Source organism: Sesamum indicum, linkage group LG2 (assembly GCF_000512975.1).
Source record: "Sesamum indicum cultivar Zhongzhi No. 13 linkage group LG2, S_indicum_v1.0, whole genome shotgun sequence".
NCBI lineage: Eukaryota > Viridiplantae > Streptophyta > Magnoliopsida > Lamiales > Pedaliaceae > Sesamum > Sesamum indicum.
In genome coordinates, this window is record NC_026146.1 from 3,620,433 (window position 1) to 3,632,945 (window position 12,513).

Genomic DNA, 12,513 nt, shown 5'->3' on the forward strand with positions numbered 1-12,513 from the left:
ACTTGCATGATTTACGATAAATTTATTAAATAAATTTATTATTTAATTTGTCATTCACTATTTTTCAACAATCCCACATGAATGGAAATTAATGTATATGAACATGCACACACTTAAGAGAGTTTCAAATGAGAACTCATTGCATCAAGAAAGGTAGCTTGTGACTTTGAACCTTCCTTAGAGGAATACCATCATATTTACTTGGTTAATCAGTGAGCATGATGTCTTGAACTGTTCAGCCGTTGGTGTAAACTAAGACAATAGTACCCCCACAATACCTTCTCTAATATCTTTGGTTCTCACAATTACGTCCATTTTGGCCCTGGACATCATTTTGGATTCATATGTGTTTTCCATTTGAAGCGGCCCATCTTCACACTTATATAGGTGATCTCCTATTCTTACTTAATTTAGTATAGGAATCATTAAAAGCTTATAGCTTACCCTCTACCCTTTAGCTAGGCACTAAATTTCATAGGAACAGGAAGGAGTAAAACTCCAAGTGCTTTTTCACAATCTTTATAACTTGGTTGTACCATTAAACCAAGATTTTGGGATCTCCAGTTAACAAGGTTGGGTTACCGCTATAAAAATTTTATTAATGGGTTTTAATTCCTTTCCCCTCAAGGAACAATATCCTTGATCTCTAAGAATGTCTTTCGTTAATGAATCAATTAGATTTTTTTGACTTGATATAGTCAATGAATATAATTTCACTAGAGATCTATTGTCTTATGGTATTATATCTTTGAACGTTTATGTCTAGATATACCATTATACTAAGCTTTGTGCCCTTTTTGTAATCGACTGACTATCACAATATATTGCTATTGCAGGCACTTGCTTTGTCCAACAAGGAATATCCTCCTAGAAATTATGAAGCCAATCAGCTTCTTCTCTAACTTTATTTAAAACTGTATACTCTGACTCCATATGAAAACGAACTATATAAGTTTATTTTGAGAACTTTCAAGACACTGCACCACCTCCAAAGGTGAATACATAACCATTTGAGGACTTAGTGTTTTTGGTGTCAAGTATCCAATTTGGCATCACTTTGTTCACTGAATAGGCATTATCATAATGAGCGTATTTCACGATTTATATTAATCTACCAATCGTTCTTGAATATTCAATTTAACATCCGTGTTCATCTTGATTCTTTGTTAAGTATAGATTGCGATCCATAGGAGTCTTAGCAGGTGAATTTGTCATAAATATTGAATTTTCTAAATATAATCCAACATAATAAGACTATGATAAAACAAGTTTATAAGATGTTTTTTAGAAATCTTAATCTCTAATATTGTGTCAGTTAAATTTTATGTCTTTTATATCCAAATATTTTGTCAATACTTTCTTGGTAGCCAAAAATAATGTCATTTTTTCTTTATCAATATGTCATCTACATATAGACAGACTGTAACAAAGGATCCGGAAGTGCCTTTAACATCGACACATTTATTACACTCATTGACCCTGAAGTCATTTGACCATATTGTTTTGTCAATTTTTTCATGCCATTGTTTAGAATCTTGTTTAAGTCTGTACAACAACTTTATAGACCATCTTTTCTAGGCCAGGAATGACAAATCCTTGAGGTTCTTCCACTAACTCATCATTTAAGAATGATAACTTACGTCCATTTGTAGTTTTCCTCTTAGAATTCCCAAAACAAAACTTTTGCAATTTTCCTCTTAGGATTCCTCTTAGCAATATACGTTGTTCAATGTATCACACATGTCATTGAAGATGTAATTTCTATATAGGAAATCCTATCTCCCCATGCATAGGGGTGGCAACGAGTCGAGCTCGACTATTTTTGTCGAGCTCGAGCTCAAGCTCGCTTGATTTCGAGATTGAGCTCAACTCCTATATATTGAGCTCGAGCTCAATCTGACGAGCTCGAGCTCAAACTGTTTTTTTTTTTTTAAAATTTTTATTTATTATTATTATTATTATTTTTATTAGATTAAATAATGGGAATCATCAATTTTTTACATAAATTTATAAGTAATAAAATAAATTATATAATGCATACTATATTATTGTTTATTATTATTATTATTAGATTAAATAATGGGAATCACCAATTTTTTACATAAATTTATAAGTAATAAAGTAAATTGTATAATGCATACTATATTATTGTTATTATTATTATTATTAGATTAAATAATGGGAATCACCAATTTTTTACATAAATTTATAAGTAATAAAATAGATTGTATAATGTATACTATATTATAAATATACCAAAATATAGTATAAATTTCTAATTTATTGTTATAAATATAAACTACTGATTAGTTTAGTAGTAATATAATTAGTAAATTGTACAAAAAAAAATCATTTTGTACAGTTTAAAGTTATTAGAAAAGTATCAATTATCTGAAATAATGCAATTAAAATACATAAAAGTATTTTATAGTTGAAATTAATATATGTTCACAATTTGCAAAACTTATATATTTATAAATGATAGTATAACATTGATGTAACTATCATTTTACATTGTTGAACAATATGGGTTAATCGGGCCATCAAAATTCAGATCAGACCGATAGATATGATAAAACTTACAGAAAAATACATTTAGTAAAGTTTTAGACTTATTGGATATACGGATGTCGAGATATCGTACTCGAAATGTAAGAGTAATCATTCAATACGGTGTATCGTTGATTTAGACCATGTGATTTTAAATCATACCGTCTGATATGATCTAATGGATACAATCTTGTATATATTTAAATTTCATATGAATCGGGTGCCCGAAATTTTAAAATATCATAATCATTGATTAATTTTTTTAATTTCATTATATATATAATAAAATAATAATTAAAATTGTTCAACCATCATCATCACCATCATTATTATTATTATTATTGTTATTGTTATTATTATCATTATTATTATTATTTTTAGATTAATTCATAGGAATTACTAAATTTCGACATAAATTTATAAATAATAAAAAATCATAAGTGAATTACTTGTCAATTTAAAAAATGTATAACGTAATACAAATATATATTAAAATATAACATAAAGTTTATATATATCATATTAAATAATAATTTTAATTATAAAAAATATTATAATTTACTAAGTTGTTGATTACATTTATTTTTATATAAAGATTAAATGTATAAATAAAAGTACCATAATTTATTATTATCCAAAATAAAATGTATGATATTGATATAAAAGTACCATAATTTATTATTATCCAAAATAAAATGTATGATATTGATTAATAATTATAATATATGGTTAATTTTGATTATAAAATTGATCAAATAATAAATATAAAATTAAATATATAAAAAATTAAAAAAATAAAAATATATAAAAAAATAAAAAAAATATTGACCAGCTCGCGAGCTGGTAAACAGCTATAACTGAGCTCGAGCATTCGAACTCGAGTCGATCTCAAAATCGAGCCGGCTCGACTCATCTGCCACCCCTAATTCAAAGCAGGCCTCTTTTAGGCATTAGTTTCCCCTTCAGAAATAATAGGGGCTCCATTCATTTTAAGAATCTTACTAGCTTCAGATGTAGTGAAGTAGAACGACATCTTTTAATGCCATCACTTAAAGTCATTGTCGGAGAATTTCTCCAGCCTCTACCCTTGGCTAGTAATTGCCTATACCACAACTGGTTGGAAACCGCAGAAATCGAATTAGCAACCACCAATTTAAAGACTTCCATAATACAAAAAAAAATTGATTGTTTTAAATATAAAGAGTTTAACTCTTATCTCGACTTTATAATACATAAATTTCATATATCCCTTATTTTTTCCTAACAATTAATACTCCAAATTTCATTAACTAAATTAAGCCTAATTATCTCCTAACCCACTATATAATTTCAAGAGTTTGAAACTCAAGTGGTGACAATCACATCAAATGAGGCTCTAAATTTAGAAAATTTGACCTAATTTCAATCAATTTCGTGTGTTGGAGAAACTTGCACAAAAATGAGGTGTGATGAGTTATTAGAATCAATTTTCCTCCCAAAGCCGAAAAGTTTGACAAAGATGTAATAAATGTGAGATGTCATCATCCAAACACATAACTAATCCATTTGACAATGTCTTGAGGAAATTCATAAACTAGTTTTTATTATGCAACCGACCAAAAGTACAAAGTCAAACTACTCTTTGAAATTCAAAATATTTTGTTTTTTCCAATTAAAAAGTAATTTTCTTTTTAAGTAAAATAATTAAAAAAAATGATTTATCCATATTTGAATTTATAATTAAAATGGTATGGAATAAGATATAGTCAAGGGCAGGCAAGACATGAAATTACATAATTACCCCTTTGGGGAGCGAACCATAAATACATCTTAAGGTTTTGGTAGTTGGTTAAAATGGTAATTATACTCCTTTTCTTTTTTTTCTTTTTCTTTTTCTTAACCATAATTGGAGAATTTAACATATAAATAACACCTCCATATATAAGATGAAACCATGATGTTTTTACCACAATTAATTTTAGATTGACATGATGTCAAAAGATGGTTATTATGATACTTTTCAATATATCTTTGTCTGTATTGCAAACTGACTCTTAAAAAATAAATAATATTTTTTCATCCCTTGAATACATAGATACCTCTAAAAAATACAAAAGTTCAAAGAGGGGTCTGTGAGAAGGCCTAGACGAGCATGGACTATAATACATCAATACTCTGAAAAATTATTTAATATAGTGTCGGATACGTATTGGACATCAATACTCTTCGAATAAGTTTCGGACATATGTCGAACGCATAAAAATTAAAAAGAAAAAAGAAAAAATGGACATGTGTGCCCGACACATTAAGTTTTGAATTTTTTTATAATTTCAAAAAGTTTTGGGCTATTTTTTTTAAAAAAAATAACTCACTCATCTCATCTAAAAGTTTCAAAAATAAATTAATAAAAATTTGGGAGATGGTTTAATTAATTTGAATATTAAATATTTTTTTATTGTGTATTTTAAAATAAACTAATTATGTATATTTTTAAACCATATTTGGTTACAAATATAGATGTAGGACATGCTTATTTTATATTTTATCTTGACATTCATGATATTGCATATTTAAATTTTATAAAAAATTAAGAATATATATAATAAAAATATATATTATATTGCCGTGTCAATGTTGTGTTATGTCATAATTTTTCTATATTTTCCGTATCGTATCGTGTTCGTACCGTCGTGTTTGTGTCCGTGCATTATAGTGCATGGAAGCCCAGGCCTAGGAGAGGGTTGTAGGATAGAAGCCTTTGATCTAGCACGAGGCCCTATCGAGAGGACCAAGCAACGCTGCATTAACAATCTGCTCTCAATCCAAAGGCATCGATGCCCAAGGAGACCCTTCCACACACCCTACCTTGGTGGTAAACACCCGCATCCACGGTGGTAGAATGATTCGCATGTTTGGAAGCACCCTAGGCCAACCAGTTGAAGTATCAATCGTTGCTAGCTAGGTAACCCAAGCCCAAAGGGATCTTAATTGGAGGCGCTATCCCAACTGCTTCGCCGAAAACTCAAACGACCTTATCCAAAGGCATCGGGCTTATTCCTAAGAAATGACTCTTATCCAAGGGATAACTCCATCTGTTGGGGACGACCAGAGTCTTGTGGAGTCCGAATAAGTCCTAGGGAGACTGGCCTCCTGCCAAGCGGCTAGGGGATTGCCTAAAAATATCGATACCCTCATTTTGAAGGGTAACTTTTATTACATGCTTACACAAGAACCTTGCATACTTATCAACTTACGCCTATTTTACTACCATTTCATCATTTTCAATTTATTTTAATGCAAAAAATAAATTTCTTATTCTCGTACTGATTCTTAAAGGTCCCTTTAAAGCTTGCATCATATATATTTTGATTAAGGCATAGTGATTTTTTTTTTAATTTTTTTTAGGAGTTTTAAAATTGGTTCCCAATTTCTCATTTGGTACTCAAATCTATGACTTATTTTCTACAGGAATAAAGTAGCACCATTAAGCCACTTAATCATCCCTTAATATTTTTCTATTATTTGAACATAATTTTTTTTCAAATAATATGAATTTTAAATGTTGCATCTAGCAAAAATGGTTATATCAACTTATTAAAATGCACTTATCAAATTAATAAGAAAAGCTTATTAATAATGGTAGTTGGGCATTCAATTATGTAAGAATTGTGGGCTCATGTTGTAAATTATATATATATATATTAAATTAATTTCATCTTTGATATTTTCCATTGTGTATAACTTTTAAATTTTTTAATTGTTTGACATAAGCTTAGGATTTAAATTTAAATAGAGAAAATTGCGGCTGTAATCGTTCCACGTACATCCAAAAACAAAGGAAGTAGCACGTGTCACGCATCCAACGGCTGGATGACCATGACGTGAGACCGAGTAACGTACCAGCGTTAGTTTTTGGCCGTTGACTACTTTGCCTGTAGCTGCTCCAGTTTTCCCGGCAGGTGCACCAAAGACCACGTGTCGACTTCCTATTGGCTATACCGTTGCCGGTACGCGTTTCAAAGCGTGGTTTTAGCGTATCCCGCAGATACTATTATTTATATATATAGATACTCTGACAAATTACAATGGAAAAGGAGAGTATAAAATTCTTATAAGAGCAAAAGCTGATTCTTGATTGTTTCTGAATTGAATAATACTACTGTTTGCCTATCTTTTCTCCCTTTTTCTACCTATAAACAGAGCATTCTTGCACGGTTTCAGCTTCATTGAGTAACAAACTCCCTGTTGAAAACTGTCTCAAAACTTTTAGCACCAAAAAGGGTTTTGATTCTTGCCAGCTCTGTGTGTTTGTGGGATAGTGAGAGTGCTATTCTTGGTGAGTTTGTTTGGGATTGGTTTTGGGGTTCTTGAAATGTTTGATCATTGGTTTCAGCTGGGCTTTGTGTTGTGTTGATTCTTGAATTAGTTACTGCAGTACTTTTGTAGAAGATTTGGGATTTGGGGTTCTGCGATGGGGGATTTTGGATTTTATATGGTGATCTTTTGTGGGTTTTTGTGAGTGATTCTTGATGTTTTTGCTTTCCTTGTGGACTGATAATGGTTGGTCTTGATGTTGATTTCTGGAGTACTAATTCTAATTGAATTCTTGTTCTTGTTAAGGTTTTAGGAATTTTTCGATGGCGGTGATGACGAATGGATTTCTTGAAGGCAGTCTGCCTGAGGAATTGATGCAGCTGCTATTGTCACTTGCTTCAAATTGGGGAGATGTGATTGATATTAGTACTTTGAAAGTAGTTCATCTGAGTGGCGCCATGACTAATGAGGTTTATAGAATTAGTTGGCCAACGAATACGGAAAATGTTCCAAGAACGGTTTTGGTTCGGATTTATGGTGATGGGGTCGAACTTTTCTTCAACCGGGATGAGGAAATTCGGACTTTTGAGTGTCTGTCGATGCACGGTTACGGGCCGAAGCTTCTTGGTCAGTTCCGGGAGGGGAGAGTTGAGGAGTTCATTCATGCCAGGGTATGTGAAACAATCAGAGTTTAATCTAGTATGAAGTAATTCAGGCATTTCTTCTCCATTTTCTGCAGTAGAGACCTTCAATTGTTATTGTTCAAGAAGTAGAAAATTTCTTGATCTCAGATTCAGTATTTTCTTGTTTGTTGAAAGGCTAAAACTGGTCAAACACATGCATTAAAGATATTCTTTATCAGCACGGCAATTCTGTTATGTGTCATAAATCAATGGTTCCCCTGTTTATCTAGCTTCAACTTACATCTTGAATGCTTGTAGAGGGTCATGACTTTCCCCTGTTCAATAAGATGTTCGGCATATTGCTGTATATTGTTATTAATTGCAGTCGTAACACGCTATCGATCTTTTTGTTAACGACTATGACAACGTTGTTTAACTTCTGAACATGGTTTTATACTCATTTCTTTTCTTCTGCTATCTTACTTGCAGACGCTATCAGCCGTAGACCTTCGTGATCCAGAAATATCTGACCTCATAGCAGCAAAAATGAGAGAGTTTCATAATCTTGATATGCCCGGTCCAAAGAACGTTCTGCTGTGGGACAGAATGAGGTACCAATCCGCAGCCAAAGGAGAAAAACAGAACTAGTTAACTTTTTGAAGAGGTTTCTGATTGCTGCATATGCTTTCTGCAGGAACTGGCTTAGCGAGGCGAAATGCTTGTGCTCTACTGATCATGTAAAGGAATATAACTTGGATCGCTTTGAAAAGGAGATCAGCCTACTAGAGAAGTCAATATCAGGAAGCCATCAAGAGATTGGTTTTTGCCACAACGACCTGCAATATGGTAACATAATGATCGATGAACAGAGGCGATCCATCACTATAATCGTATGTTTGCCTCACCTTACGAGCATAGAATAGCAACTACGTGAAATGATTTCTTTTTTATACAAGATCTTCCAGAAATAATATTTGCAATGGATGGTTTCCTCCATTTTCCAATTTCTTTTTCTCCGGCTTACAATTTTTATTTATGAGGCTTAATAATGTGTTTTTTACAGGATTATGAATATGCGAGTTACAATCCTGTTGCATATGATATCGCGAATCACTTCTGCGAGATGGCTGCAAATTATCACACGGATACGCCTCATATCTTGGAATACAGCAAATATCCTGGTAAGTAATTGCTAGTTCCTTTAAAAAAATTTTGGCGTTAACTCACTGCCTGTATCCATCTGATATAGAATAGGACAACTCTTTATAATCAAGAACAATCACTTAGCTCTTCTGTTCAACACGGCAACAGGTCTAGAGGAGCGTCGAAGATTTGTGCAACAATACCTCAGATCAGCAGGTTGGTATCTCACCTTTGCAAAATTCCTCTCACACTGATGTACTTGACACTCTTTTTGCTATTTCCTCCATCAACAAACGAATAATACACTATCAAAAAGAGCACATGTCGAAACTTTGACCATTCAGCATAATTTTTGTGTATGCTATAGTAGCATTATTTACTAAAAGTGAGTAAGTAATATAACTTGAGCAAGCAACAGTTCCTTCTAAAGAAATAAGGCACCTAACATCCCAAGTCAAACATGTTAACATGTTAGTTACTGATGCTTACCTTTCCTAAATAAGGAACCTAAATATAGTCAACTTTTTTCTTTCTGATGATCAAAAGGGGGGAAAGAACGAAAAGGGAGAGAAGAGTAAAAGCACTTATTTCTTCCATGTGGTGTTAAATTTCTACCTTCCATTAGGATAAGAACAACCAACTTTTAACTTTGTAAGTATCCCACATCAGTAAAATTCTTAATGTGACCTTTGCAATGGGAAAAGATCAGTTTTGTGAGCTATCACATTGTCTGGTTTTTGGCATGTAGGGACAGCCTTGCTCTAAGCCAACCTGAACGCTAAGACTATGTATTTCTCTTGGTTTTCCCCCAAGGAATCTCATCGTTATCCAATTCCGGACTTTTAGCTTATTTCCCATTACACATTGAATAAGACCCCAGAAAATTGAACGACACTATGTTTACTGTTGTTGGAGTATGGAGTCTGACCCGGTAGTACACTTTTAACCCGACTAGCTAAGAAAAACCTTTTCTATCTACACTTTATTGCTAGGGGCGAATGTGTAAGTTTACATGTTTTTACAGATGCCATACTCATATATAGTTGATAGGATTGTATGAAAAGTTCTCTCATAGCATAAATGTTGGAACAATTCATCCTCCAAAAAAAACATCTTTGTTTTGTGTTTGATTTTTCTTCTTGTTTTTGCACTTTTGTCTTTCAATTTCCTAACAAGTGCATCACACTCAAAAAACCAAGACGCTTCACATTTCACTAACATGTGCAGGGGATGAACCTAGTGACGCGGCCATCGAGCAGCTTGCAGATGATGTAGAGAAGTACACTCTTGCAAACCACATTTTCTGGGGACTATGGGGGCTAATCTCGGTAATGATCCACGACCTTACTATTCCTCTCCACGTACTATGCAAATGAAGGTAAAACGTATAGCATTTTAACACAAGAAAATATTTCTTGATCGGCAGGCATATGTGAACCACATCGAGTTCGACTACAAGGAGTATGCGAGGCAAAGGTTTGAGCAGTACTGGTCGAGAAAGCGTGAGATCTTGGATGTGAAAGGAGTTGATGGTTTTGTAGAGCAGAGAAAGTGTGATCTTTAGTCCATTTGCAAAATTGGATGTATATAGTCTACTGTTACTCTACTCAGTAATATGTTTGTAGTTGAGAAAATGCTCTGCATGAATGTAACTTAGTAGATGTTTCAAGTGAATATCACTGATTTTTGTTTGTCTACACAACAGTTGTGTAATGATTTTTCATGTGGAAAAAGCTCTGGTTCTTATCAAAAGTGTTCAATTTCTTACAATACTTGCTAATCCAAGTGATGATCAGGTCAAAGGGAGAGGGATTTGTCACCACTTATGTTGGGAGCCTTTTGGGCTTTTCTCAAATAAAAGCAATATTTGACTATTATTTTTTTATACCGAAAATAAAATTAAAAAAAAGAAAGCTTGTGCTTGCATCTTGTGTCGGTGAGGATTTCTATAATTGATAATTACCGTCAAGAATCAATTTCGTTATTATAGGCGGTTTCCGTGAGTATATAAAAAAAACTGTGATGTGAAATAAAGAGAAGAATTATATTGTAATTATAAGTTTACTAAAAATATAAAAAGTTTTTTAGGAAAATAAATATAGAGAAGTTGGCATAGAGAGAAATATGGTGAGAAAATGTTTTTTAATAAAATTGTGAGATTATTAAAAAACTTTGAATTACTATTCTGACCAAATTTGTTTTGAAAGAAATAAATGAATTTAAGAGTAAATTTGAGTATTAAAAAATTGGTACGACAAAAGGTTTTCTTTTATAATAGTAAGTATAGATGTATGACTGCGCGTGAATGAATCAAAACATATGTTTAAATCTATAGATGCTTTGTATAGAAAAGAAAGAATGATATAGAATTGTTCATAGTCGGATAAACCAATCAAAAACAAAAACAGAATTTCAATAGATTCGAAAAATTCAATTCGATTTTGAATTTTTGTGTCGGTTTACCTAATATTATCAAATACCAAAATATTAATTTTATATTTAAGTTTTATGTACATATTTGTATATACTAATTCTTTTTATTATTTTACTTGTTAAAATTTTTAAAAAAAAAGTTATAAGAAACATAAAATTATTATTTTTTTCAAAAAAATTGATAATTATTGAAAATAAATCGATAAATTTGATTCGATGTTCTGTATGGCATTTTGATGTACCAATTTTTAGATTTCTATTCGATTCGACTGACTCTATATATTCGACCAATGCAACCTCCATAGCATAAATTACATTGAATTTTTACGTTGGTGTTCCAAAATAATAAACATAAATACATAGAAAGCTTTTAACTAATATAATTAGAAATTAATTTTAGCAGAATTTCTAAAAAAAAAGAAAAGAAAATGTCGAAAATCCTTTTCTATAATCTATATCGATATCATATATTTACCAAAGTATGAATGGTCCTAAAAATTTATTTCATTTCTGGGTTTATCCAAATTAACTTTATAATAATATTAGTTTTAAGAATAATTTACTTATTAATACATACTATTTTTTTTACATTTATTTATTACTTTTCACATTGTACTTATTTACTCATATTAATCTCTTTTTATATTGTAGAATAAATATTTAAAAAGTAAAATAGGTTAAAAAAACAAATGAGAATCAATGAATCACTTATCTCCTATAAAAAAAATAATTTTGTAGTAAGATAAACTAAAATATTAAAAAGTAGCTTAATAATATAACACGAAATAACAGGAAAAGTTGATGAAAATTAAAAGGAGTTAGTGCAATGACAAGTTTCCAGCATAAATATAAATGACAAGTAGTTAGATCACTTATCATATTTGTTGGATATTGGGTCGGGTTAATGGACCAGTAACTCAATATGCATTCACATTTAAAATAGAGTTTGAGTCTTCTAAATACATGTTTGGATATGAACTCCTCTTAGAGATAGGTCTATGTACACCTGTAAATAGGGTACATGATTGTGATCAAATTATAACACAGAAACACTAATGTGATACAAAATGAGTTGATCACAATTCTCTCTCCAATTCTTTCTCTCTACGTTCTTTCTTAGAGCATCATTATAGGCTCCTTAGATTTGAGGAGTGTAAATGAATGGATTACTCTAATAGTGATCCACCAAAGCAAGTAAGCTACGTTTGTGGTGTGTATAAGATTTGGAGCAAAATCGGTAGATCTTGAAGATGTTCGTGGGGTGACCTCGAATCAACAAGAAAGACAATGTTTCGTGATCTATAAAAGACATGGGCTTATAGAAGATGTTGATCCGTATACGTGGACCGACATGCCTCCTCTACTTAAAATTAATTCGATCTAGAATTATGTGTTTATATAATTAATATTTATGTGCACATAATCATATAATTACATGCGACATTTATTAATAAGATAATATATGAATTAT

At 31.4% G+C, this 12,513-nt stretch overlaps 1 protein-coding gene across 3 annotated transcripts; it reads left to right on the forward strand.

Moving 5' to 3' along the window:
• LOC105178768 (probable choline kinase 1) lies at positions 6,618-10,361 on the forward strand. Of its 3 annotated transcripts, none has more exons than XM_011102324.2 (8): positions 6,618-7,044; positions 7,150-7,514; positions 7,956-8,077; positions 8,161-8,356; positions 8,530-8,647; positions 8,778-8,825; positions 9,837-9,937; positions 10,036-10,361. In XM_011102324.2, the coding sequence occupies exons 2-8, from the start codon at positions 7,167-7,169 to the stop codon at positions 10,171-10,173; spliced, it is 1,071 nt and encodes a 356-aa protein (XP_011100626.1). In that variant the 5' UTR covers positions 6,618-7,044; positions 7,150-7,166; the 3' UTR covers positions 10,174-10,361. The 3 variants fall into 3 exon arrangements, with proteins under 3 accessions (XP_011100626.1, XP_011100620.1, XP_011100632.1); XM_011102318.2 differs by having other exon boundaries at positions 6,618-6,865; XM_011102330.2 differs by having other exon boundaries at positions 6,618-6,865; positions 7,157-7,514.